The 26,732-nt window shown below is 39.2% G+C and overlaps 1 protein-coding gene and 1 long non-coding RNA gene across 2 annotated transcripts; one reads left to right on the top strand and one right to left on the bottom strand.

The window, feature by feature from the left end:
* Positions 1–19,001, top strand: npr3 (natriuretic peptide receptor 3). The gene is made up of 8 exons (XM_088306578.1): positions 1–955; positions 13,716–13,838; positions 13,972–14,147; positions 17,122–17,257; positions 17,822–17,916; positions 17,999–18,116; positions 18,204–18,288; positions 18,516–19,001. The coding sequence occupies exons 1-8, from the start codon at positions 295–297 to the stop codon at positions 18,625–18,627; spliced, it is 1,506 nt and encodes a 501-aa protein (XP_088162704.1). The 5' UTR covers positions 1–294; the 3' UTR covers positions 18,628–19,001.
* On the bottom strand, positions 18,570–21,292 carry LOC148344645 (uncharacterized). Its single transcript, XR_015845581.1, has 3 exons — positions 21,212–21,292; positions 19,169–19,270; positions 18,570–18,673 (listed from the first exon to the last, which is right to left on the bottom strand). It is a non-coding gene; the product is annotated as an uncharacterized LOC148344645 (long non-coding RNA).
* Between the last annotated feature and the right edge of the window lie 5,440 nt (positions 21,293–26,732).

A 26,732-nucleotide genomic window follows, 5' to 3' on the forward strand; every position in this document is an offset into this window, starting at 1 on the left:
TTAGCGTGTGTGCATGGTAACCACTGGATTAGAATAATCGAGCAGGCAAACACTTGAGAAGATCATTTGGAACTAGTTGAAGAGTCCTCGAGGGACATCTAAATGCAAAATAAAACACGTACTTTTGGACTTTTTTTCGAGGAGTAATCACTGAACTTGAACTACTGTATTTAGTCCCGTAGGTTCTTTCAGTTTGCGACTACAAGTGCACTGCCAACTGGAGCCTTGTCGAGAAGCGGTTGAGCCAACAATATTTGTTTTACAGACTTGCGACTTCAAGACGCAAATCGCAGCATGTCATTTTTTTGCACGCTGTGGTTGTCCTTTTTTATCTTGTGCAACCAAGCTGTGACACACACCATGACTGATGAAATTGATGTTGTGGTATTTTTGCCCAAAAATGACACTTACCTTTTTTCCCATGCGCGGGTCGCCCCCGCTATTCGTTATGCACAGCAGAAGCTGAAGACTGCCGGTCCCCCCTACTCCGATTTCCATTTCAACATTAACTTTGAGAACTCCAATTGTGTCAATGATGCTCTCTTCCACTTGGTGGACAGGTCGTGCGCGAAGAAGCCAGATCTGATTTTGGGTCCAGTATGCGAGTACGAAGCGGCAGCGGTGGTGAGACTGGCGTCCCACTGGAATATTCCGGTGATCTCGGCAGGTGCCCTGGCCGCAGGTTTTAGCAACAAGAACACCGAATTCTCCCACCTCACGCGCATCGCACCATCCTATGTAAAAATGGCAGAGACCTTCAGCGCTATGTTCAAGCATTTCACATGGAAGAGCGCCGTCCTCATCTATGAAGACGACAAGGAGGAGCGGAACTGTTACTTCACAGTGGAGGGGATATATCATCTAATGACTGACCTCACCATTCAAACGTATCCTTTTTTCCACGATGAACCGCTGGACACTGACGACATCATCCAAAGCATGTATGACACTCAAGGTAAATGCCCACTAACAATTATTGGTGGCCAAAAAAGTTTTGGGGAAAAAAGGTTTTTTGAAGTGCTCCATGGTGGCAATGGCATTTTTTTTTTCACGTTCTCTTCGCGTTTTGGTTACATACTGGGTTGCACTAACGTTCCTCTTACTTTTTTTTCTATCTATCTATCTATCTGTCTGTCTGTCTGTCAATAGCTATTTACAAAAGCAGTAAATATTAACGTCAAAGTTATTGTTCTGCTTGATGTTACATTTCACAAAATCTAAAATGAAATATCAAATATAAGTATTAACTTTATTTAAATTCACGACAAAACATTTAAAATTCTCATCTTAGTGTTATAAATTGTTACTTATTACTTATCTTCAGTACATGAGCATGTAATGACTGCACATACAACTTTGAAAGGATGGTTAAAAAAAAACTGTCACACAAACAATCCCAAAGCATTTGTGTCACACAAAAAGTTATTAAACAGTCACGATAATGAATGGTATGAGGAGTAGATGATGGGGGGGGGGCAGATCCATTGGGGTCAGGAAGTCATTCTTTTTCAGATGATCCAATCAGAGATCCAGAAACAAAAGTTTGAACATAAATTCAGAAAGCGTGACAAATCTCCCCATTTTTTGGATCACCACAAGCAACTGAAAAACTGTATATCAACATATAAATAAATAAATACTTCACTGTCTGTGTGTGGCAAATTTCAGCACAACCCAAAGGCATCCTGAAATTGGGCTTGTCTGCAAAGTTCTTTCAAGTGGCCGCTTGAGTCAAGGTCAAAATAGAGCATTGTATACATCGATGCACCTTGTCAGTTAAGCATGCCATGAAGCTTGTGTGAACAATATATTAACACTTGCCCATTATAATCGCGCACAGTGCCATATCTTGGACGACCTTTTTTGATTTCCTCCCTTGCAAGCTATACTTGGATATTTGGATTTTGTAGCCACTTGCAGCGTTTGGCCATTTGCAGTGCATTTACTCCTGTCAGCCGCTCTAGGCTACTTCTATATTTGCTCCTCCCGGTGTTTTCATTTTTTTTTTTTAAACGCAATTATAAATTGAAGCTGAATGTGGTGAGTATACAACCTACTTTTGTAAGAGGGAAAAAACAAATCAGCTCAGCTAAGAGATTTCAATTTATGCAGGGTATATCACTTAATTACCATTTGGTTGCTTTTCTCCTGCTGAGCTATGCTTCTGTCCAGCTGTATGATTTTGAAGTCGTCCTGGTGAAGTGGGTGCGCCACTGTCCAGGGGGAATTCTCCAATTCATCAATAGGGATGAAAAGGATATTCTGCATGGGCTTCCATGATTATGGGGTAAATGTGACAAAGTTTTTTTGCTTTTGAGTAGCAAGTGATGTAGGGAAAAATGTTGTATCAGCAAACAGAAGAACAAAGAACCATTTCTGTGCAGCATATTTATCACCTGTTTCACACCTACCCTCCCTAAAGGATGCTTGGCCCAGCTTTTATTTAGTTCGTGACAGACACACACAAATCCCTGTTTAGAAACCAAACAAAGCAAATGTACTAATTTAACATCATTTCTTTCAATGTTGTGAAATGACATGTAAAAAAACAAAAAAAACAATGGAAAAAAAAATCAAACAAAGTGCACAACCAACGCAGTCAATGACATAACATGAACTGTCCCAATATGCTGAAGATTACCCAGTACGGTATGCATGGCTCTTTAATGCCAAAACACTGTTAAATATACATGTATAATTAAAGTTATATATGATTTTAAGGCACAGCAATGCATAAGTTGAAGGAAGGAATAAATTAGCTTGTGGCGCAGGTCAGAGGGAGTCCATCAAAATAACATTGGCCTATTAAATGTCACTTTTTATTGATGGTTGTGATGTTACATTCTGTATATTCTTATTATGCACAGCAATATTCAACCGGTTTGTCAAGGCTAATTGAACATAATAGATAATGTGAACCACATGAATGTCTTTTTTGTTTGTGATCATTTGGACTGCCCCTAAACGGTGGCATTTTGCCCATAAAATTTGTGAGAGTGCAGTTAAAAAATGTTTTTTTTCAATACTGTTGATTATTCTATGCTGCATACTCTTTCTAACATCTGCAAATTTTTATCATCTTTTATCATTAATATAGTGAAAATGAGTGGAAATGTGAATATCGCTGGCATTGGGCAGAACTCTTGTGCCTCCAAGTTCATCACTGAGTTTTTCAGAAGAAAAAAATCCTTTTGTGTTGCATCAGCAGACAGCAAGTGAGGACTGACCAGTAGTATAGATAGTTGGAGGTTTTCTACTCAAATCCAGCTACTCGATTTACAGTGTGTGCCCCTACATTTTCTACTCCGTTACAATTTCTTGACCAACATTGACGCATATAAGTACAGGGCATTTGTTGCTGCCTAAAGCAGGGACTGTGCAGAGAAAATTGTATTGTATTGTAATGCCAAAGGCGAACACGTAGGTCATGATGGAAAACGCATACATTAATAGTTCAAACATAACCTAAGAAAAAAAATCATTTTGTGTTGGTCACCTTCCTAACGCTAGTCATGTTGTGGTCGTTGCTGTTTTGCTACTTATGTATATTGAAATATGAATAATAAGCCAAACTACAAAGTTATTATACTCTATATTACTTCATATTCAAATATGCAAAAAAAAGAGTTTTTTGATTAGTGTAATGACATATGCTGTATGTTATTCAGACAATACTGTCATAAAATTAATATCATGAAATTGTTTTTATTCACTGTCTGCATTCTGTATTGTTGCTGAAGTCAAACAATTCATTTTTAATGCAAAGGGGCTGATGTGGTTCTATAAAATAAGAATAAAATTTGAAATATGGTTTCCATATTTTAGCAGAAAATGGGAAACCCGTCAGAAAAAAACACTCAGTTCCAATCTCTAAAAAAACCTGCATGGATAATACATATGTATTATTTTGAAGGACACTTCTTCCCCCTCTATTATTTAATAAAATTTGGCAAATTCCAGCACGACATACCGTTAAAAAAAAATCCAATAATAAATGGATGCAACATTTGTATGAAACAATGGAGATAATTACTATACTGTTGTGTTGTGAAGAGATACGAATGTCACCTACTTCAAATTTCTTTGATCAGCAAATAAGAAATGATTTAGACAGGGGTTGTACCCTGCCAAACTTCAAAACGAAAAAATGACTATAACACAGATTGCATTTAAAACGACATCAAGACCTTCATATCGAACTCATGGATGAATTCTTGGTGTGCAAAAAATAATTACTGTACAGCAGCGTGTAATGCTTCTCAACAATAAATCAAGTCACAAATCCACTTTAGAAGTTGGCATTTGCAACTTAAATAAAGAATCCTTGCTTTATTTGACGCATGCACACGTCTAAATTTAGAAACAGTATTAAGCATTGCACTTATTGTAATTCAAAAAACCGTAACCTGTATTATCAAAATGTTTAGAAATAATATTGTTGTTGAATTTTAGCTACACTATACTTTCCATGATGTTCTTTTTAATCTCGCAAACAAATAAAACACCACCTAACAATGAATCTAACTAATATTAATCTAAAGATGTTTTTTGTGAAAAAAACTAAACGAATAAAAACTAACAAATAAGCTCTGAAAGCTAATTACACAAAATTTTAAATAAACAAAATGAAACTTAATTGTAATTCAAATTCCTACAAGTGCTCTGCATCCTTCATTAGGTTGCTGGTGCATTGCAGAGACCAAAACTCTTCCTAGTGTACTCGAACAGGCCAAAAGGTGTCACAAGGGACCGTAAACTGGGTCCATCCATCCAATTCTGTCTGTCTGTCTATATCTATCTATCTGTTGTGAACAGCTTACCTCATGCAATTTATTGTTTCACATGACTATCAATCAGACAATGAATCAATCAATCAATCAATCAATCAATCAATAAATCAATCAATCAATAAATCAATCAATCAATCTGGGTCCATCCATCCAGCTTGATCTGTCTGTCCCTCATTCGTTTTTTATTTTTGTCTCAAAATGGATCAGATTTATGCTGTTAAATGGGAATTACCCAAAAGATTACGTCAGGGCGGCATGCCCCTGAACCGCACTTGATGGGTGGTATGAATCTCACCTTATTCATCCCTGACCCATTTTAATGCCTGCTATAAACGCAGAGAGTAAATTAACAACTGGACAATTTTCTAATTCATTTAAAAAATTTAAAAGTAAACAAAGCAAGCGAAATACGCAAGATTTTTTTTAACTTTGCATTTTCTTTTGTATTATTATTGGGTCTCTCTGTCCTCTACTTTTTCACTGCTTCTGGCAGTACCTGAGCCAGATTTGTGCCTCTGTGGCTAAATAGAGTTGTATTGTATCGTATAAATTATGGAAAAATATTAATTGTTTAAATATGTAAGTTTGCGGCAGCAAAGTGGACGACTGGTTACCACAATGGCCTCACAGTACAGAGGTCGTGGGATCAATTCCGGCTCCGGCCTTCCTATGTGGATTTTGCATGTTCTTGTTGTGTCTGTGTGGGTTTTTTCCGGGTAATCCGGTTTCCTACCACAGTCCAAAAACATGCATGGTAGGTTGATTGAACACTCTAAAATTGTCCCTCCGTGTGAGCGGATTGTTGTTCGTCTATGTGTGCCCTGCGATTGGCTGGCAGCCAGTTCAGGGTGTACCTCACCTACTGCCCGAAGACAGTTGGGATAGGCTCCAGCATGCCCGTGACCCTCGGGAGGAGAAGCAGAACAGATAATGCCGGGATATAGGTTTGCGGGTATAGCCATACAACGCATAAAGAGAGTACATTTGGACATGTATGTGCAGCATATTATGAGTGAATTTATGGATACATGCGTGTGTGCGCGTGTGCATGTGTGTGTGCATGCATGAGTGTATCCGTGTGCATGTGCATGACCTCCACTCAACAAACTAACACGTTTCATTTTGTGTGTAGTACAAAATATAACAAGTGCCATGATTCACACCACATTTCACTTTCGCTGCGCTTGCCTCAGCGCAGGCAGATCCGACATTTTCTTTGCGCTGATGGTCTTTTTAGCTCGTTGGTTATAAAGAGCTACAAGAGTCAGAGTCCAGCTGTTTAGCAGTGTTCACTGGTTAGTGTGAAGGAGATGTTCCCCACCACTTCTAAATGAACGACCACTAAATAAAAATATAAACGACTGCCAATATTATATATTTTATTGCTGTAGTCTGAAGTGAAGTATGATACTTTTATCCACCTTTTTTTTTTGCAATAACGCAATGGGATCACTTGGGGTTCTGTCATTTACCACACATTTTTTTGTTGTTGCTACAGCGTGACATTTCCGCATCTTTGTCTTTCACGCACACACACACACACACACACACACACACTGCTTACATTTGATCTTTCAATATTTTTCTTTCTCTCACGCATGCATGGAAGGATACGTACCTTTCTTACATTTACCCGTCATTTATTCCTTATCGCTCAACATCTGATGGCATGAAAATTGATAGTTTGATGAAAGCTAGAAACTGTGAAATGCTCAAATGTTTTAAAAAAAAGGCTCAAATCTAACTTCACATCTGATTTATTTTCTCTATAATCATTCCAAAAACTAAAAAGAAAAAAAAGTTAACTGTCAGTTTGGACGTTTTATTCAGTTAATCTGTCGCGATCTGCGTGATTCGGAAGAAAACTTTCACCTTACTCAGGAGAACTTCATTTTGTAAGTTAGGCATGATCACACTTTAAGGCACTAAATACAAACATACTGTCAAGACAATGATGAACACCTGGATGAGACACATGTGGCTGAGGGAGCTGATTGGAGGACACAAGTGGCCAAATGACAAGTACAGGCAGACACAATAAGCTAACACGATCCACAAAGCAACACAGGGAAAAAAATGAAACTAAATACCATACTAAAATCAACCTGGACAGATTATGACACCCATACGTGATGACTTCAAATAAAAGCGCACACAAATCAGGTGATTGTCAAAATCCCAGTCTGAATTTTCAGATGATGTATGGTGACTGTGCCCCAAGTCACCAAGGACCTAATGTGTTGACTTCTGAGATCTCACAGTAGCAGATTGGTGATTACAGCACACGCCATGACACGTAAAACACCCCCCCACTCAGTTCATTACCCAACTGCTCCCTTACATTTTAGATATAAAACTGCAATGATTTGTGTGAATATTCCCACGGAACATTGGAATTTTATTTCGTAATTGTTAAATTACATAATTGACAAATTGTGCATTGGAAGTGAAACTTCCTAATTACAGTTGTATTAATAATTAACAACAATGGAGGCGTGGAGCAAACCCCCTCCTGATAAAACTCTTCACAAATCTTTGTCTTTCAAGAAAACTCCCATGCAAGGTAAAAGCAGTAACTAACTTTTATGGTAAACCCCAACATTGCACGGTAGTGCCTCGAAGCGCAAAGACAGCAATATCATTCTGCCCATACAGTAACGATAAACAGGAAATGCATCACTCAACTTACGCAGCAGTCATTCGGTCAACACTAACTGAGACGGAATAATTTAAAAGCTAAAATGTCTTTTCTGTACCCTGTTCATAAGGAATTCAGCAACACACTGTACAACCTTGTTTTATATTACAAATTGCTACAACAGTCCTTTATATCAATAAACTCTTGTGTTCCAAGTTCTTAGCCAACAGGGCACTTGAAATCTCTCATTCACAATCAGTGCACCGTGTGCAGCCCTCTGACAGTTTCAAACTAGTATTGGTGCTCTAGTAAAATGAAAAGTTTTGAATTATTGCTGGTTGCCAGCATCGGCCCATGGAATGGCTTGCAGAGCATACACAGGGCGAGCAGTGTGTGGAGAGCTCGGTGTAATTAAAGGTGCTGTAGTGCTGGCAGGACTGAGGTGAAGTTTGTCCCACTGACTCACAGCATATTTCAGGAGGTGTGTTTAAGTGACAGAGTTGTGAGGAATGTTCCAGCCGGGGTCTGAATCTTCCTTATTAATGCTAGGGGTGTGAGTGTTTTCAATAGCTTGCTTTGTTTGTGGATATTTACACTTTATTTTTTTAAATATATGTAATTATGTATTTATTGAGGATTTATTTGATTAATAAATTAATTAGACCTAAAAACATTAACATTTCGTATTCCTGAAAATGTGTTTCACTCACTCATAGGTTCCATGCCATTGTAATGTTGCTGTTTTATGCTTAACACCGGTGTTACCCTGGAGAGAAAATCTCACATTTCTCTATTTCAGTGCACCATTTTATTGTGAGAAAGCAGTAATTTTAGTCAGAGAAAGTGTATTTTTTCTCTCTCTTACTTGATTTCCTTTTGGTAATGTCACTTAAGTGATAATGACTTTCTATTTGGTCAAAGTCACATTGTCCCGCCTTCTCAAGACGCTGTCTCGAGATTACCTTCGCTTTTTCATTCTTTTACGCTTGGATGTCCAACTCACAGGTTGTGTGACCAATAACGTCACCATGTGCTTGCTATGTACAACGTCGTCCATTAGCTTCCATCCATTATCTGTTCTGCTTTTCCTCATCCCAACTGTCTTCTAGGCGGGCTACACCCTGAACTGGTTGCCAGCCAATTGCAGGGCACACAGAGACGAACAACCATCGGCTCTCGCACTCACACCTCGGGACAATTTTGAGAATTCAATCACGTGGAGAAAACCCACAGGCACGGGCATACATGCAAACTCCACACAGGAAGGCCAGAGCCGAAATCAATCCCACAACCTCTGCACTGTGAGGCCAACGTGCTCACCAGTACCGCCCCGTACAATATATATTTGTATCCAAATACCAAATAATGCTACCCACACAGCTAATCAGGAAATGCAACGGCATCTTACTTCAAATGGGAGGAGTGGCCTAGAAGATTAAAGCAATATTGAGAATGAAGATAAGCGATTCAGAAAATTGATCCATACAGTAGAATTAGAATTAGAAATCCCTTTATTGTCATTGTACTCAAGAGTGCAACGAGATTAGAGAGCTCCCCTCTCCAGTGCAATACAACAATAATACAGACAAATGTATAAATTAGATAAATAAGAGAGTGCAATGGAAAATATATTGAATGCATATAGTACAACTATGATTTATTTTCTCTATACAGTACTGGGTTTTGATTTTGACTTTTGAGATCTGCAAAATAAATGTTCACAAAATTATATTACAGTAAAGCTCATCTTTTTTATACATTTCATTATTTTGTGTGCCAAGGGTGTACTTAAACATCGACCAATGATGTATTTTGTTTACCATTACAGTATTCTTATTACAATACTTCTATTACTGTAGTATTTCTACCACTGCAGGATGTTCACTATTACAGTACTTTTATCATTGCAGTACTTTTATAATTACGGTATTTCCTATCATTGCGGTACTTTTACTATTACAATACTTCATCATTGCAGTATTTTTCCATCGTTGCAGTACTTCTACCATTATAGTACTTTTATCATTGCAGTATATTTTATCATTGCAGTACTTTTACCATTACAGTACTTTTATCATTGCAGTATTTTCTATCATTGCAGTACTTTCCTGTCATTTCAGTACTCTCACGATTACAGTACTTTTATCAGTGTAATATCTTTATCATTGCAGTATTTTCAATCATTCAGTAGTTTTTATCATTACAGTGTTTCCCCCTCTGTATAATGGACAGGCATTAGGAGTGTTTCCTTACACTTAGATACGTTTATACTGTGTATATTTGCATGCTTTTTATGAATGTCTGCTGCTAATGTTATACATTAACGGCTACATTACGCCGCCGACTCTGTGTGATCTATATCTTTGCTGCTGTAACACCTCAAATTTCCCCATTGTGGGACTAATAAAGGACATCTTTATCTTTATCTTTATCTTTTATCTTCAACACTGCTTATCCTGTTCAGGGTCACGGGAGGGTGCTGGAGCCTATCCCAGCTGACTTCAGGCGAAAGGCAGACTACACCCTGAACTGGTCGCCAGCCAGTCGCGGGGCACACATAGACACCGTCACTGAGCGGGAATTGATCCCACGTTGCTCGCACACAAGTCAGGCGAGTGTACCACAAACCTTCAATGACCCAACATAATTTTGTATGCCTCTTATTTAGATTAATATCTACATTTCTGTAAAAATATGTCGGATCCTTTTCTTCCGCTTACGTTTGATAATTTTATTAGCTTTGCGTTATTGTATTAAATTTGATGCTCTGAGATTATTCTGCTAGTACTGAGAGCGCACGTTATCGTGGGTTGGTTTCCTACGTTGTCTGTGTTCACCTTGGCTCCATGTTCTCACACAAACACGGACACAGAATTAATTTGCAGTTTGATAACTGTGCTGAAAATGTAAAACAATTTGGCAGCAATTTTTATTTTTCATAAATAATAACACATTTTCACAAAACTGGTGAAAATACACCAACACATTCATAGTTACGCTCTCATCTCTCTCTCTCTCACACTCACACACTCATACACACAAACACACAGATTTTAATGACAAGGGGTATTGTTTGACTCCCAAACTATCCTTGGTCTAAGTAGAACATAGTGACGACCTTAGTCATGAACAGAGACACTATCTTTCTTATACAGGTTCAGAAATAATATAATCGTTCGGTTATTGTGAGAAGTTGCAAAATGTTTCACAAAGTCATCCATGTTGACAACTGACAATCAATTTACTGAGACCTGCTGCATCAAGGCTTTCTGTTGCCTGAAAGTGCAGAAACCTTTCATGAATGGCACTTTTGTAATAATTATCTGTTCTTTTTGGAGGTCTTTTGTCTCATCTGCAATCACACGGAAAACTTCATTTTCTTTTACTTATCTGATCATTCCATTGTGGACCATCTCAGCTAAAGCTCGTAGGATTTCGTCTTGAATTTGGTGGCTTGCGTATTTTGCATTGCCACATGCACAAGCCTCTTTTCAATGAATCTGTCATGTTTTACTATTTCACCCAAAAAGTTCCTCTTATTGTGAGAGTCCTCAGACTCCTGGCGGCCTCTCTGTGCAATGTTTTGAGTTGCCATTTACAGAAGAACATTTGCTTTTGTTTTCACATAATGTTGATTTTATTTCCCTTTTTTTGTCAGTTTATGTTCAAAGAGTTTAACATGGTTGTGTTCCATCTCACACTGATTCCATGCATACATTGCACTGACGTGCATTTCTGATTTTGAGTGTAGTTTAAACCCAGCCTCTTTTGACAACGCTTTTTTCCAATTTGAGATAGCACGTTTCAGGTAAGTGGACCTACCACCGGGTCCTCTCGGCCAAGCTAAATTTGTGCTGGGGACAGGTGGCTCGGGATCTGGCTGTTGTAGCCTATTGACATCCTCAGAGGCCTCCGTGTCCTCCTTCAATTTAACTACATTGGAGTGTAATCAAAATAAAAATGCAACCCCATTAAACAACAACACTAGCGAGTAACCAACATTTCAAAATATCTCACACTAAACGTAATTACTGAACTGAGCATGGGACTGTTTCTGTCTATGCACTGACCTGGTGATGATGCAGTTCTTCTCCGGAAAACAATAACCTGAAGAAATCTTAACATGCAAATAAGTGATAAGTATTCTCTCTCTCTCTCTCTCTCACTCACTCACTCACTAATTCAGTTTTAGTTTTCAGTTTCAGATTTCACTCTGTGCCGAGCACAAATATTTGAATTCTATACACCCGGTACTTAACCCGGTTATGAACTATTAAAGGGACGGGCAAAAAAACACTTTTGGTCCTTTTTTCAAAATTTTTCTTATTCCATCTAAAAAAATGGGTTTGGAGGGACGGACCGTTCCGCCTCATGGACGAAATGCCCATCTCTGGTCTTCACGTTATTAATTGGGGTATTTTCTCGATTATAATGCAGGTAGACGCAAATTTTTCCCAAACGATACCTAACGCAGCTATCGTTACACAGCAAAGCGGAACCTTTCTCAGACTTTAATTGTCACATGATGCAAAGTAGCAGATGTGCTCAGACTGGGATCGCACTGTAGAGATGGCTGTATTTATTACACATCATCCCTGTGCTCAAATGAAACACCTTGTGATGCTTAGTTTGGCTCTCAATCGCTGTATCACTACTGTGTTTTTCCCTACTTCGAGTCTTGTTCTCTCTCACTCACTCTCTTTTGTCTCATTGTGGTTTTTAGATATGATTTGAATCAATGGCCATTAATCGCAGTATACAAAATTGTGTTGGTATGATTGTCTGTTATCTTGCAAATCCAAATCAGTGCATGGCATAGAGGTACACAAAAAAAACAACGCAATGGCAAATACAACAGCATTATCTCGTAAATATAGCTCAGTAAAACTTTGCTTTTTACTTTGACTTTATCCTGCTAGCATTTTGATTGTGTTGAGCAAGGTTCTGGAATTGTGTGCATTTATTTTATGAAAGCCTCACTATTACAAAGAATGACTTTTCAGTTACAGAAAGAGTTGCGAGCATGCGTAGTTGTGAGTGCACGTACACAACCATGCCGGAGTCCTCGCAACATTTCTCCTTCCATATGCTCTTCTGCCACGCCCTTCCAGTCTCTAATCTCTTTCATGTTGCATTTTCTACATATAATCTATTCCACCTCTGTGCACCTGCATCTGCTCTTGTGAATTATTCATCTCTGTTTTGAAAATCAAAGTATTCACCACAGATATTTATTTCTCCCAGCGAAATCCACCATCTGCTTTTCCTTTCCTTCACACAAGTCTACCCACTATACCTCGTCATACCATCTGTACCCTTTTCCATGCTCATTGAGATCTCCTTTAAACACTTTCTCCCCTTAAGGAATATTCTCTCTCCCGATCCAACTCACTCCCAAACTTTGCCTTCTCATCCCACGTGGGGCTTAACCATTTTCAAAATCCATGATCACAGTTTAAGTTCTAGCTTTACAACCATTATCTTTTGTGAGTCTTGTTTCCCCTCAGTAACATTCTTGGCATACTCCTCCATCAGAATCAAGCCTACTCCATTCCTTTCTATCCATACGGTGATAAAACAATTTGAACCCAACAACCCGCACACACACACACACACAAAAAAGAAAAATCTACTTTTCTCATCTTCATAAAATCGCCCAGCTCTCTACTTGCATTTAACCTTCCAACTTTCAATTCATAATACTACATTTGCCTTCTCTTTATCTTTCTATCTCCTAACCAAAGCACTGTAATGACTAGTAATGGTTTGAATGGGTGGACGAGACACTCCAACGACATTGCATGTATCCTTGTTCGGGTTTTTTTTTCCTCTTCTTATGTGAAATGGAATTTTGCAGCCCCACACTCTATTTCTGAAGGAGGCCGTAATAATGTTTGCCAACTGCTAAAAAACAGAAGATGAAGATGACTGTAGTGATTCCTGGCTTTCACTTGCAGCCTCTTTGTTGTTTGGGGGAGCTATGCCTTTCGGTTTCCTCTTCAGCATGGAAAATGCATGCTCTTTCATGTGCATGTGTTATAGGTTGCACAACAATAAAGGTTAATGACATTACGCCTGATTTGTTTTTTTAACGTGTCCGACACCTGCTGCTCATAGCAAGGATTATACAATCTGCCATGGTTGGATGTTTTGTATTGACAAAACCAACAGAACCAGACAGACAAGTGATCATTTTTACACCCACGCCCATCTTCCAATTTAAAATGGAATAGACTCCGCACATAATTTTGATCAGTGACTTACACTGCGTTTCTATTGTCTTGCAGTGGTGATCTTATGTATGGAAGCCATGAAAATTCGAGAAATCATGCTTGCTGCACACAGGCGTCGATTGACCAATGGAACTCACATGTTCTTCAATATTGAACTCTTCAATGCATCCTCATATGGTAAAGCCTGTAACAACAACATAACTGATGGACACGGTTCATTTTTGAGACCATGATTTGGTGATGAATTTGATTTGTTTAACGTACGTCAAAATGTTGCTTGTGTTGTGCATGTTATTAAACTGTGTTTCAGGCAATGGCTCATGGAGGAGAGGAGACAAATTTGACAATGAAGCAAGGCAAGCCTATGCATATTTGAACACTGTGACACTGCTTCGGACTGTCAAACCGGAGTTTGAAAACTTCTCATTGGAAATTAAAATGGCCAGTGAAAGTATGGGACTGAACAACTGCAAAGACTGTGGAAGTGTAAGTATAGCTACTGTAAAAGTGAATAAACAAATTTGTCTAGAAAATGTTACTGACACTTTTATGATAAGTTTACAGGTTCTGTTGGGCTCCTGATTGCCCGACATAACATTTTCATGCCAGTACAAGTCGAGTCTAGCATGTTGGGGGTCTAGCGTGTTGCATCTGGGTGTGCCGGCGGACAAAGCATCCTCACCCACCATGCACCTGTTAATTTGGTGATAGAAAGTAGTGTGCACTCATCATGAAAATTGGTGCATCTTCGCTTTCGTGCCTGGGCAATGGTCTAGTTAAGCGTGCTTATGAAATTGGTTGAGGCTCAATGCCTCACTGGGTATTTCTTCTGCGCCCCCCCCCCCCCCAGCGCACGTACGTAGGGGAAACTTCGGCCTCGCAAAAATATGTGGGGGATGACTATATGACGTGAAGACGCTGACATTAGCTGTTCGTTCTCTTAATTAAAAACGCTACATTTTAATAAATAGCAGACACACCTTAACACTAGAACGTCTAAAGGGCAGCCATTTGGCTTTTCTACCTTTTAAGACTGAAGGTCAGCCAAACAGCTGGATTCATTTTGGACTAATATCCTAAGTCAGGTGTGAACAGCCCAGCAATTTGCGTTTTCTAATTTCCATGACCAAAGGGCAAGCCAAGTTGTTGGACCAGTTTCTTTACCATTCTTCACCATTGTTCTGCAAATGTGGCAACCGCTCTCTTCTTTGTACTCAGCTACTACTGGGGGAAGGGACCTGATGTTGCTTGAATGAATGGAATAGCAATAGTCACCATGTGACTGAAGCCAGAGGGAAGCCATTTTACGTTGCCTCTGTTACTGACAACTTCGGTTATTCTTTTCACTTTCATTTTTTTTTTTTGCAAAATGAAAACTACTGAACGCCAGGGACAGTATTTTTTTATACAGCAATATTCCCAGCGAGTCATTGACAACCAGTCCAGGGTGCAGAGTCATTTTGGTTCTATATATAGGATGCCTTTGATCCCAAAAAATGAAAACCAGTGGAAAAAAATGTATAATAATGATGATGTGGCCAGTTAAGTTTTTCATTTTAACTTGTCAGTGAGAAAACAAGGCTGAGTTTGAGTCAGCCGGCTGGAGAGTCATTAGAGCAGCGCTTCCCATTCTTTTTCAGCATGAGAGCTCCTTATACGATACAATGCAACTTTATTTGTATAGCGCATTTCACAACAGCTGAAGCTGTAGCAACGAGTTTTCCATCCTTATAAAATAAACAAGTCCAAGTGAGCCACCAACTTTTTTTATATAATTGTTTGATAATGTATTTTGAATTCGTTATAGGTACAGTATATAGTGATGTACCTTGCATAACTGCATGAAACCATATTGCACAATACAACTAGTGCACATTTTCTGTCCTTACTTTACTGATGACTTGCGCTGAATGGAATGAGTCAAGGATAGAGTCCGGAGAGGAGCTGCTGATAAGCGAGCCTTGCGCACACCTCTCAACGAACATTAGGCACTTTAGAACGAGTAAATGGAATTAATGTTTGCTCGTGCTGCGGCAGCCGATTGTGGTGGTAGAGGTCTCCTCCAGCAACGGGGAAACTGCGTGCACATGCCTTTGCGCTTTGCCCCTGGCCTGCCTGCTCTCCAGCCGTACGAGACACCCCACCTCGGAGCCCTCTGTATGGAAATACTTAGCTTACATGTTCCCATATCGTTTTTAAACTTTATTATTAGGTTTAGAGTAGACGGAACAAAATGCAAGCTGGTAATTTTGCTCGTTAGCACCCTTTTATGTGCATGCGCGTTGAGGCATGCAACAGGACTATGCTCTGTATGCTGCGGCGCAAAAAGTATATATGCAGCATATGCGGCAGTGGCTAGTGGGGGCGCCAAAGCGATGGGAGGAAAATGATTTTTGAGTGGCCATTTTATGTATTAAACAGCTGTTTGTTAACGGGCATGCTTCGATCTAATCACTAATACCAAGAGAGGCACGTCACTGATAGGAGCCCTCAGCTCCGTGACTGTCACCCGCGCCCCGCCCCGCCCCTCCTGAGTGCAGAGCGAGTCCGGTGCGCGCGCACTCGACTACGCGAGCGTTTACTCTGTTTACAATTCAATTGTCTGCTAAAGATGGAGAAGCAAAATAGAAAGTGCTCAGGGACACACAACCGGAAAAGAAAGAGGAAGACAGATTATGCAGGCATGAAAAACAACTTGCAAAGTGGTTAAAAGAAGGTAAGTTGTGATGTGTCAGCGTAGTAAGAGCCACACATGGCTCAATGAAACATTCAATAAAAGTTTTCAATAAAAGTGTGACCTTCCCCCCAAAAATGTATTTATAAACTACATATAAAAATGAAATCTTTATTATTAGTAGTAGTAGTATTTCTTTATTTATTGGGGGGGGCACCTGTCTATGTCTGCATGCCCCCCAGAAAGTTGGTAGTTGCACCCCGGTCAGTTTGTCAATGAGATCGACTTCCCCTTTGTGAGCTTCTGGTCCGTCGCGATCGACAAAATGGGCCCGCTTGCTTTATTGCCTTATTGAAGCAGCTTTTTAATCTAATAAGATATATTGGACCTTCGAAATACTGTATGTTCGGGAACTTGGCAATATCAGAAAAAAATTTAGTTGGTCCCTGGGAACTTGACAGGGTTCCTAATTGCTCAGTTGGGGAAAAGGAGCCTTGATCTGATCTCTGACATAACATTTGCACAACTTCCTATAATTAAATGGGATAGTTTTGTTCTCGTTGGCCTCACTGCCAAACCAAACATCCATCCATTCTTTATCTGAACGGCTTATCTTCACGAAGGCCACAGGCATGCTGGAACTTATCGCAGCTGTCTTTGGGTGAGAGGCAGGGTACACCCAGAACTGGTCGCCAGCCAATCGCAGACAAACCAAACAATTAATTAGAAATACTGAATCTAAATCTTCTTTCACATTTGACATCTTTTCTACTTTTGCTATTTTAGGTCAACATGTTTGTTGAGGGGTTCCATGATGCATTGCTGCTTTATGCTGTTGCGTTGAATGAAGCCATGAAAAGTGGATTCAATAAGAAAAATGGATCAGAAATCACATCACAAATGTGGAACAGAACTTTTGAAGGTAAAATTTACAAACTATATGCAATTTTTCATGTCAGAAACATGCGTTGTAAATGATAACTTCAGTATTTACAAATGCTTATTAGTGTGTCGTTATTCTAACGCGTTACTGAAAGTAGTTATAAGTTTTCATTTCATTGTCTGTGATAATGGCAACATAAGCACTACAATACGGTGGTTTGAAATAGCTCCAGATGTCATCTGGATCTTTACTGCCACATATTTAACTTACAGTAAAAATTTGCAAAGGTAGAATTTCATAAAATTGTTGGATATGCCGAATTTTCCTTTTATTAACATTATCAAGGAAGAGCCTGTTTTTGAAAAGCTGAATGAATTTGGCTTTCCACCTTGACCTCATTGATCACTTTTTTAAAACCATTTCTTATTTGGGACTAATGTTGATGCTTTTATAAACTGTGTTACTTAGTTCTTGTGAGAAAATCAATACAATAGGAAACTCATTGACTAATGTACAGGAAATTATTTGGAGACAGGTGCCAATATGTCGAAATGTGAGTAGTTATCAATCTCAAATGTAGGTTGTTTTTATTGTGGTGCACAGGAATCGCTGGCCAGGTATCAATGGACGTCAATGGTGACAGAAATGGAGATTTCTCTTTGATGGCAATGACCGATGTAAATGCAGGAACATATGAGGTAAGATGCTAAATCAAACGTCAGCTTTGCAAGTTTGAAATCTTGTAAGTATCCCTGTAACATTTTCATGACATAACTTCAGGTCGTGGCCAACTACTTTGGTGTAAATGGAAGCTTTCAGCTGCTGCCAGCCTTCAACTTTGACCACTTCACTCTGCAAGGAATACAGATAACACATACAGAGATATCAGACACATCATGTAAAGGATCACGACTTCATTGCAATATTTTTGTTAATTTTATGTTTATAACGTACTGTGGTCAATTATTATTTCTCTTCTAAACAGGTGGGCTAGGAGTGTCTGCTTTGACTGGAGTCATAGTTGGAGCTGTTCTGGGAACCGCAATGCTCACAGCATTCTATTTTTTCAGGTACTTAAACAGGAAATTAGTTTGTGTGGCGTTGGCTTGAACGGCTCACCTGCTCATGACATTTGTGTTTCAAATATCTTGATTAAGTTTATCAAATATACAATCCCATTGAAAAAATATGTCAACATCCATTTATTTCCATATGGCTGAGGTAGCTTCTTGTTGACATTTTATGACAAATGAACTGTCACAAGTTATGTCATGTCATATGATTTACACTTTTGCAGAAAAAATTACAGGATTACCATTGAGCGTCGAGCACACAGTGAAGAGCCTACCACGGGGAAGCACCGCCAGTTACGAGAGGACTCCATCAGATCAAACTTCTCGACTGCTTAGTCAGCGGCAACAGCAAAACTATTCCCACAAACGTATATCTCTGTGGCTGGAGATAATCGCGGCTGTTAGTGAGGAAATGCTTTTAGGAATTGGATGAGTTTGTGGTGTTAGCTGTTAAATGTTTCTGATGTTTCACTTTAAAATGCATTATAACTCAGGACAACTGTAACTGTCTCAAAGCACCACTTGGATTTTTTTTTTTTTTTTTTACAGGTGAAGATTTTTGTGCCCATTTTATTCTGGAAGATTTTTTGTAATATATACACTGTATACAAATGGTAGTTATGGCTGTAAATAATTGATTACATACTTTACACACATGCAAATACATATATACATATACATACACATATATATATATATATATATATATATATATATACATACATACATACATACATATATATATATATATATATATATATATGCTGTCAATGTCGATATGAATAATAGATTTCATGTGCAGTATTGTTCTTTGTCAATAATTATGTAAAATGAAATGATGAATTGACATAAAAGAAGCAAAATGCAAAAGACTGACCTGAATTCACCACCTGTAGTCTGAGGTACACATGGCTATTGAGTTGATGAGCTTGGGCCTCTCAGAACAGTCAAAAATAATCAAGCAAAACTAAAATAAAATCTAAAAAAAAATACAAATAAAACAAAAGATGTCCGATGAAGCTGGGTCATTGTGCAAAATGAATTAGAAACGAAATGCAATGATTTGGAAATCCCTTTCAACCTATAAAGAAAAGATATTTAACGTACAAAATAATGAGCGTTGTTGTTTTCATTTTTTGCAAATAACTTTCATGCCTGCAACATGTTCCAAAAAAGCTGAGATGGGGGCGATAAATGACTGAGGAAGGCTAAAAAAATACCCGTTTGGAATATCCCACAGGTGAGCAGGTTAATTGTAAACAGGTGAGTGTCCTGATTGAGTATAAAAGTTCAGTTGGTCTACAAGCAAAGTTGCTGAGCAACTGCGTTAGCAAATTATCTTCCAGTTCCGGTCCATTTCTCAACGTACATTTGCAAAGAATTTAGGGATTTCATCGTCTATGGCACATAGTTCAATTGTTTATGAACTTACAATTCTCATCCAACTACAATGCGAAAGTTTCTTCGAGAGGTGAAATACGTCAAAGATCCACTTTTGAAACTGATGCGCTTACATCAGTGAAATCGAAAACGATCCTCAAAAACTCACTCGAACACTTTTATCCCAAAGTTTTCACAGCTTATGAGCAAATGTGAATTTATTCACAACCTTTTAACGAACACAAGCTTGCGAAATATAAATGTCTCTTCAAGACATGACACTCCTCGCTTGATATAAATCACATTACAGCGAGATCAAAATCATGAACACATGAAACACCAGAAGTGCCACATGGCATATTCAATCAGTCTTTGAAAAAATAACTATAATCTGACACAGGTTTCAAGAACACGTTCGCAATCCCTTGTTTACTACAATAAAGTGTAATTGCACATCCCCTCCAGTAGTTGGCAGTGGCGCTCTCCTTGCCCATTTTGCGTAGCGACTAATAACTATGGTGTCGGGTTTTTTTTTTGCTACGAAAATGCTATTATTTATAGTTGCGGCAGAGAGTGGGTGGTGGTGGGAGGGCGTAACAGAAAATAATTGAGAAGCACTTCTTTAATAGCACTACATCTCGTTTATTGACATTTTGTTGTTTTTGGGGGGGGGCGTTAAGTGCATTTTTGCAAGGTGGCCAGACATACTCCTTTCCACTTTTTCCACAATGTTTCTGCTAGCTGTTGTTTCTGTTTCCATACAACTGTCCATTGGAATAGTGTCCAGGTGGAGCTGAAACTCTGCTGGACTTGTGTTAGCAACATTGCCGGAGTGAGTATGGTTGAAAAGTCAGGGTAAGTGGATATCGGGACAAGAGGCCTAGCGTTCATAATAGCCATTACTTCAGCCGTAATCGAGTTTGAAACTTCGTGAGTGACATGTTTGAGCGTTTTTTTTTTTTTTAAACAACATCGTGTCAAGGATAGCCATACCTGTGAGACGTCCCAGGCCCCTCCCATATGAGATGTTTGTGGAGGGTTGAATGTCCACATGCACCCTTTTTCCTGAAGATGTCTTTCTGTTGCTGACTTGTCTGTGTCTACACCCAATTCCTTTCAAGCTCCTACACAATTAGCACCTCAATCTGTATTTAAGAGATTAGCTGGGCCACGACTGGAGAAGAATCTTCTCAATGTAAGGTAATTTTCCAGGACCGCTGGAAAATGGAATCAAGACTCTTTAAGCGCAGACACAGGAAGATGGATTTAGCAAAGATATTGCTTTTGACAAAAAGACAATATATATTATAATACGCAAGACCGAAGAAGTGCAACAAAAAACGCTGGTGGAAAAACTCACACCAGGGGATTAACGACGGGAATGAAAAACGCTTGCAAAAGGCAAGGATCAAAAGAGAACAAAAAAAAACAAACAAACAAAAAAAAAAAAAGAATCGCTTGCCGCAGAAGGGCAAGGAAAGCCAATTGACGAGCGAGCTCAACCGAGAAGATCAATAAGCGAAAAGAGAAAAACACTTACAATGAACGCGAACAAAGTACTCGGGATGCAATAGCGAGGTGTCTAGTAATTCACATCTTGGAACCATGAGCAAGAGGAATCTTCCAACGCTGAGATATCACCGTGGAGTGCTTAAATAGCGCAGTAATGAATGACTTGACAAGTGACAGGTGCGTGGCTGGTGGGCGCGTCTCTCCAACCATGCCGACATGAACATTAACAGGCGTTGGAAGGAAACGCCCCCACTCCAGCTGGGCAAAAACAAAACAAAAACATGACAGGACAAAACCATGACACTTAATGCATTTATAAAGCAAAGATGTCGGTGGACATAGTCCCAATAAGTTCAACGTGAACGGCAAGTTGGCGCGCATAATAAAATAAAAGCCCATTTTTTTTCCTTCCTTGAAATGTTTCTTTGTAGATGTCATGCTGGACTGATTTTATGATATTTCTGGCTGGAGTGAACTCATCCACCTTTGTATGTTCTTTGAGACACTCTGATCCTGTTCGTCCACTTGACTTTGGTTTGAACAAAGCAACAATGTGTATAAGCTTGATTACTGCTTTGCATGCTGTCGTCCAAGTTGAGTATCTGTTGAAGCGTTCTCAATTTAGCTCTTGTTCTGATATGAAAGTTTTGCCTTGTGGACGTATTTCCTTGTCATTCGTCTTTTTAAGTGAGTGTCGTTTTAGAGTCTGATCTCTGCTGCTTGGGAGCCTTCTTCTTGGACTGCGGAAGGGTAACGGAGCATCCCAACTGTCCTCTTTGCTCTGCCTAACAGCGTTAGAAATGTTTTGTCATCTATCGACAACTCTACTACCTGGTCATCTGACTCGGTTCTATGAAACACAAACTGACCAAGTTCGTCTGTGCCGCCTTCAGAGTCCACACTGTTTTAGATTGTTGATGTTTTTGGTGATGCTTGACATTGTCGTCCTCTTTCACTGTCACAACATTTGGACATTTAATCTTGACTGCGATTCGTTGAAGATTCAGGTGATGTTTGGCAATCTCAGGCGAGGGTATTTCCGACCCTATCCAGTCCCATTCAATCAAAGGAGCCAGTTGGATATTTTTCTGCTTTTCCAGAACAAGTTTTTAAGGTGTGCTATTATTAGGCACTATTATAACACCCAGAAGAAGAAGAAGAAGAGGTGTTTCCATTTCACTGAGAACTCATACAGATGGTTGAATCTAGAACCCTTTCTCCCTCCAATATTTTCATCTATATCTCTCACAGGGAGTTCCACTGAGATCACGTTTATATTTCAAGGGTTTCATCTCAAACACACACACAGGGAACTTTTTATAAGCGTTTCAACAATAACAATCCTCTAGTCAAGTCAAGTCAAATTTATTTGTATCACAGAACGTCTCAAAGGGCTTCACATACCTACAGTCGAATATCCCCTGCTTTTAACCCCCAGGAGGGCTAGGAAAACCTCAAAAACCCATCCGGGGAAAATGAGAAAACTTGAGAAGGGACTATTGAAGGGGGAACCCCCCTCTTGGATGATCAGGCTGGAAGGGATGGAGAGTGAGCAACATTTGATACATAAAATGATCCTATACAATGTGAGTTGAAAAGCGCTGCAGGAAGACGCCTTCACTGGAGTGGGTCCTCCAGTTGATCAGAGCCGTAATCTCCACAGTAGCACCTCCAAGGATGTGGTCAGCCTTCGATCTTGTACCGGTCAGTGGCTGTAGAATCGAAACAGCTACTTCCAAATTGGATACCATCACCTAATTGCCAAGCCGGAGGAAGTGGGGAATGCAAAGAGAATAGAAGTAGTTAAAAGGCCCCCAAATAATGTAACTAAATGCTATAGTATTTAAATAAGGAAATCAGATGAAGTGTTGCAGAAAGACAACCTCGGTGGAGCAGGTCCCTGCCCGGTTGGTCAATCCTCTCATGTTTATTTGAAGAACCACGTTGTATCCTTCAGATCAGGCACAATTATTTTGCTTTTGTCCATTACTGGTAAAAACGTTAAAACAATTTTTAATAACGAATTTATATTTTTGTTTTTTTATCTTCAAACAGTGATGGATAAGGATGGCAGACTCTCTGGGTATAAGCCAATAGAGCCGAAAGATTATATTGGCCCCGGGGGAAACATTAGGTTCATTATTGAGGTGGGTGAGTCAGGGGGAAAAGTGAGCACCAAACAACAACCTCTGGAGCTAATTTGAGAACCACACCAAATTTTGATACACAACTTTTACAATGAATAAAATGTTTGATTGCACACAGTTGAGGTCTTTGCATTATTAGACTAAACATTCTGGTGAAGAAGATGAAGCTTCACTTTGCACCGCTGCACTCGTTCCTTGCCGCAGTTCCTCCCGACCAGTGTTGGGGAAGTTACTATTTTACTTGTGACTTGGATGTGAAAGTGATTCTTTTTTACAATATTACAGTCTTTATAGAGTAATGAGTTACTTAAGTTTACGTTGCTTTTAAATAACTCATTATGTTTAATCTGGGATTATTTTCCAGACTACAAATCGCTCCTGAGCACAAGTCAAAGTAGCCCAAAAAAATGCATGAGGTAGAAAAAAAACATTCATAAGTCGCACTGAAGTATAAGTCGCATGTTTGCGGGTAATATATTTTACAAAATACTAGATCAAAATCAGACATTTCATCTTGGAAAGATATAAAAGAATAAATAACAGGCTGAATCGGTGTAAGAAATGCTATGACAATGAAGCGACATAAAAACTAAACATGAACAGAAAAGGTGTGCAGTGTTAATGTTAATGTCTTTGGGAAACCCTGTCCGTGCCCTGATAAAAAGGCAGTTGCTTGCATGAAGCGGAAGCACCAAGAAGGTCCTCCCGCAAGGGCCTTTACATTCATCGCCTTGGCAACGACCTTAGCATGGAGACGTACCGTAACTGCACTGTTGACAAGACTCACCCGCGGCATGCTGCTTAAGCAGCAACCGGTGAACTCGATCCTAGAGCAGTGGCCGTCTAAGATTTATTTTTTTGGTTTCTTTTCTTCATCGCAGTAAAAGTAGCATTTTCGTTTTATTGCCAGTCCGTAAAGCAGATCACTTGAGATCACAATGTACCGGAACACATTAAATTTCCTGATTACGAGGACCCTCAAGCTTTGGAGGCCATTCAGGAGAACGGAGAAGGCAACAGCGTGGGGAAGGAGCCCATCGATCCAAATGTGCCTAAGAAATGCGACGTGATTGCGATTTCGACGTGATCGTGATTTCTTCTCATTCACTGCAATCTTTCTCCATGCTGCCCAATTAGGGTTTTCAGCTGCAAATTTCCCTGCTTGCAAATTTGTAGTCGACAGAATATGATTCTTTTGAAGGACATTTCAGTCCAATCATTTACAGCTGTTTTTGGAAGGAGTATGAAATATCGGACCAGAAGTCTAGAGCGCCCTCTCGTGGCTATTTGTCCATTTTTTAAATTTTTTTTATCATGTCTTTGTAAGAAGTAGGAGATATTGGTGTATAAATCCAGATTGCCCAGCCATGGCTTTCTGGGAAATTACTTTTTTTTGTCATGTATTAGTCGCTTCAGAGTAAAAGTCATAAAAACAGCTGACCTATGGGAAAAAGTGTGACTTGTAGTCCAGACAACAAATTAATTATAATCGATTATGTTTGCTAATTATTTTTTCACCTTAGGAGGATAATGAGAAATTTGCTACCATAGTGTAGCTGGTAATATTAACTTGTAATGAGGATACGTAACTATTTAACTATGTCGCGTATATCGATGACCAATAATGGATAATTGGTCGAAGAAAATAGGTAGATAGATACACAGATAGATTGATAGATAAATAGTTTTTCGCAGTTAATGGGGTCCAGAACCCCAACCCCGGTCAATTTTTTATTGTGAAATCTGCCTGGCAACACAAGCTATCTGAATTCTGATTGGATAAAAACTCTCACCTAAAAATACAACACTTGCATATAATATGAAATTAATTTGAAGAATATGATTAGGATTTTTTTTTTTATTATGTTAGGCTAGCAGAGAAGGTCTTGATCGCCCACCACTGCTGTAATCTGATTGTTTTTTTTCTTCAAATAATAGAATACAGTTACAGTTTTTTTGTATCCTGAATACATAATTCTAGTTACAGCATATTATTACCCCCGAGCTTGTGCACGCATGTCGTGCACACTCGATGATGTCGCCCCAGGGACGACATGGTGCCCCGCATGGATGATGGTGCCCTACGCACTGTGCTTACTGAGAATAGAGTCAGACTTTATTGGCCAACCAGGGTGGAAATTTGTCTTTGGCACACCAAGCACAATAAATTTTTGATAAAATATATTCAAATAAGAAGAAAAAATGGCTGCTTCATTGAATGGCTGTGATCCCAACAGTCACTTTGAAAAACTTAAGTTGGAATTTATATTTGTTTGAAATTACTCCATTGAAAATGCTCTGAAATAATAAAATACTATTTTCTGCTATGCACAGTGTGCATTTAACAAACGAAATCTATTGATTGTATATAAAATGGACGGCAATTGTTTTTTTGTTCCAAAGTCAGACGTATTAAGTAGAAATATCCTTGGTTCACTTTGTTCAAAAGACAAAACTCCGACAACCATCCCACATTATGACACAGTGGTAAGTGTAAGGAGCAGACATGAACCTGCATCACGAAACAGTGATGCGCCCAGCAACCGACGTGGCAAAATTGGCGCAGCGCCCTGCAGGAGCAGGGACAAGACAGACCTCCGGTCACACATGAGTTTGACTGGAATCAATGCGCTACTAACGGAGCCACTCAGTGTAAGCCTCGACAAATAAACCTCATATCAGTCATTTCCCTGTAAACCAATCAGAAAGTTGTTTGTTCAATGCTGATTTGGACAGCATCCATCTAGCCACAGTCTGTTGATTTGAATGACGTCAAAAACATTTTATCTGATAGAACGCTCACACTCTACATGGCCAAGCTGACAATCTGCAACTACTGGAATGCATTCCCTTTCAGCTATGGAAGAAATAGCTTCCTTCCTTCTTTACTTTATACATCCTCTCATTAGTTTGTTTGACTTTACTGCGGCACACTATGTTACTTGCAGTGTTTTGTTGCATTTGAATCACCCAAATCTCACTTTATTTTGTTGACTGTTTATTGTTTTAGAAAGCATATATTCATTTTTTTTTTTTTTAAAAAGTGGGTTATTTCAAATCTATCAATGGATTGATCAGTTCATTCTTTAAAAATTGGTAGACACATAGCAGTGCTCAGGTCTAATTTGAGTATTAGTCCTCGCTCCCGATGAAAGTTAACAAAGACTTGATGTCTCTAAAATAGTGTGCTGACTGATCATATTGCGGTACGGTGTGGCTTGAGAGTAAGGTCTGCTCTTCAAACTATGAAATGCTAGCGGCATAAGAGGGAGTAAGGCTGACAATTGTAGAAGTTCAATTTGATCAATATTTACAATTGCAATTCTAATGGGTGACGTCAACACACCAGTCAGCAAGCCGTGCCAATCACTCTGTGATTGTCGTGACTCTAACCCACCACAC

The sequence above is a fragment of the Idiotropiscis lumnitzeri genome, chromosome 1 (genome assembly GCF_059441095.1).
Source record: "Idiotropiscis lumnitzeri isolate Australia: NSW breed Sydney's pygmy pipehorse chromosome 1, RoL_Ilum_1.0, whole genome shotgun sequence".
NCBI lineage: Eukaryota > Metazoa > Chordata > Actinopteri > Syngnathiformes > Syngnathidae > Idiotropiscis > Idiotropiscis lumnitzeri.

What these genes read in the sequence shown, in the direction of transcription:
- npr3 (XM_088306578.1), top strand. Translation starts at nt 295, where the DNA reads ATGTCATTTTTTTGCACGCTGTGGTTGTCCTTTTTTATCTTGTGCAAC. An exon ending in ACTGCAAAGACTGTGGAAGT is followed by an intron (nt 14,148 to 17,121) that starts GTAAGTATAGCT and finishes TTGCTATTTTAG; the next exon opens with GTCAACATGTTTGTTGAGGG. An exon ending in GTGGAACAGAACTTTTGAAG is followed by an intron (nt 17,258 to 17,821) that starts GTAAAATTTACA and finishes TGTGGTGCACAG; the next exon opens with GAATCGCTGGCCAGGTATCA.